Source organism: Mastigoproctus giganteus, chromosome 11, assembly GCF_048544385.1.
Source record: "Mastigoproctus giganteus isolate SK-2022 chromosome 11, ASM4854438v1, whole genome shotgun sequence".
Lineage (NCBI taxonomy): Eukaryota > Metazoa > Arthropoda > Arachnida > Uropygi > Thelyphonidae > Mastigoproctus > Mastigoproctus giganteus.
Window position 1 is genome coordinate 118,728,959 of NC_143585.1, and position 2,715 is coordinate 118,731,673.

General features: G+C 33.6%; 1 protein-coding gene across 1 annotated transcript; it reads left to right on the top strand.

Moving 5' to 3' along the window:
- The first annotated feature begins 221 nt into the window (after nt 1-221).
- Nucleotides 222-2,102, top strand: LOC150078380 (SNF2 related chromatin remodeling annealing helicase 1-like). The gene has a single exon (XM_090384856.1). The coding sequence runs from the start codon at nt 276-278 to the stop codon at nt 2,058-2,060; it is 1,785 nt and encodes a 594-aa protein (XP_090240982.1). The 5' UTR covers nt 222-275; the 3' UTR covers nt 2,061-2,102.
- The last annotated feature ends 613 nt before the right edge of the window (nt 2,103-2,715 follow it).

The window sequence follows — 2,715 nt, forward strand, 5'->3', positions numbered from 1 at the left end:
CGAAAAAATAACAAAACATAAAAATATGAGGAGTGAGATGTTTGGCCAATGCTGCAGAATATAACGTGTGATTTCTAAAATTAATTTTTTGTTTCTTCCATAGGGATGCAAGTCCATCTTTGAGGCCATTTATTTAAACCATATGCAAAACCTACTGAATGAAGGCTGTTTACAGTTCTTAAAATCAGTGTTAAACAGGTATTATAAATTCCCATTTCTTGACTTATGAAATATTAAAACTGTGCTCAACTACTAAAAACTATATAGCTGCAGATATGGAGAAGTCTTTGAAATGTGGGAAGGAGAATAAACGCTGGTATGCAAACGTAAATGCCAGTGCATCATTTCAAAACATTCCTTGTGCATATAAACCATCTGGTAAATTTAACACGCAAGGAATGTGTGTTCTGATATCTCACAAAAGATTTAAAGTAAATATTGGTTATCACCAAGAAATGATTAAGATATTTCAGTCTATTCCTAGTGGAATATATGATGCCAAAGAGAAAAGGTGGAATTTTGCTGTTGAAGACCATGATAAGTTAGTTAAAGCCGTTAAACCTCTTCAGCCTACTCTTACAATAACTCCTCTTCCTGCCTATGTGATAAAGCCATTTAAAAAGTCAAAAGGAAATAGAGAAATTCCCGATGTTGATATATCATGTCTAGATTCGGTACTGCAAGACTCACTTATGCCATTCCAGAAGGAAGGTGTTAATTTTGGTATTAATAATAGTGGAAGGGTATTAATTGCAGATGATATGGGGTTGGGTAAAACCATCCAGGCAATAGCTATAGCAGCATTCTACAAAGGAGAATGGCCTTTATTAGTTGTCACACCCTCCTCTGTGAGATACTCATGGAAAGCAGCTTTTTCCAAATGGTTTCCATCACTAGATCCACAGGAAATTAATGTACTCAACAAGAGTAAAGATGCTCTGTTGGGAGATGTTGTTGTTTTAAGTTATGATTTGTTGAGTAGAAAAGTTTGTGATGTGATAAAGAAAAAGTTCAAAGTTGTTATAATGGACGAAAGCCACTTTCTAAAGAATCCGAAGACAGCCCGAACAAAAGCTGCCAAGTCTGTGATGAAATCTGCAAAACGAATAATTATGCTAACGGGCACACCAGTGTTGTCTCGTCCTATTGAACTTTACACCCAAATATCTTCACTGATGAAATCTTTTCCTACATACATAGAGTTTGGAATTAGGTACTGTAATGGGAAAGAGCAACCTTGGGGCTGGGATTTTACAGGATCTTCTAACTTGACTGAACTACAGCTACTCTTGGAAGAAACTGTGATGATTCGTAGACTGAAATCAGAAGTAATAACTCAGTTACCGGCTAAACAACGACAAGCAATTTTTCTTGATCCTTCTCTTGTTGATAGCAAAAAGAAAGTGTTACAAGCTATGTCTAAGAAATTAATTAATGGAAATTTAACAGCAACAGAAAGAAGAGGAGTGTTGTTGCATTATTTTCATGAAAGTGGCATATCTAAACTGCCAGCAGTTTGTGTCTATATTAAGGATTTACTTGAGGCAGACAGAAAATTTCTCTGTTATGCCCATCACCATGTGGTTATGGATGGAATCTGCAACACTTTGGAACAGAAAGGCTGTGAATATATAAGAATTGATGGGTCCACATCTTCTCAAGCAAGGAAAGATTTATGTGATAAATTTCAATACAGTGACAAGTGTAGAGTTGCAGTGCTTAGCATTACTGCAGCTAATACAGGTATTACATTAACTGCAGCACATCTTGTTGTGTTTGCTGAACTTTTCTGGAATCCTGGAACTCTGACACAAGGTGAAGATAGAGTCCATCGCATTGGACAGCAGGATTCAGTGCTTATTCAGTATCTTGTAGGTGAAGGTACTGCTGATGATTATATCTGGCCACTTATTCAGAAAAAATTAGATTTTCTAAACAAAGCTGGACTTAGCAAGGATAACTTTGCTGAGGCTGATGTAATAATGGTAAAGGATTTGAGCCAGTTAAAGATAGTTGATTTATTTCAAGATTTAAGTGATGATGATGATTTTGGGGAGTAACAACTTCAAAATAATGATAAATAATGAATGACCAGCAACCAGACAGGCAACATGTTGGAATTAAACAGAATGGTTAATACTTATACGAAACGTTTTAGGCAGTTTTATAATACCTTCATTCAGCATTTGTATTGTATTTTTTTTTATTTAACAAGAAGAGTTCATTTTTGATGTTATTAGATATCATTGAATTGATATATCACTATTATTATTTATTTATTTTTTTTTTTTAATCATTTTTATTCAGGAGATTTGTATTCATTTCTTATAAATTGTATTTAAATTATTTTTCCTCTATTCTTATCATTACAAATAATCAAAAGGTTTACCAATGAATATAAGATATATTTAGGTAATCACTGTTCAAAATGACAATCTGATGCCAGTTGCTTGTGATAATTTTAATACATTTGTTGTATCAAGATGTAGGGAATATTGAACACTAATACTAACAACAATAAAGCACTTTCATATAAATAGCATAACAAGACTGTTTAGACTCCTCATCTATGCATGGAAGTGTGGCCAGGTTTGGAAATTTGCCTAAATTAATGTATTGAATAAAGCCTATATATACTATATTTTGCTTTGGAGAATTTAAATCACTTAATTTATTGTGAGTACACTATGTGAGAAGGACATTACTTGGAAACTT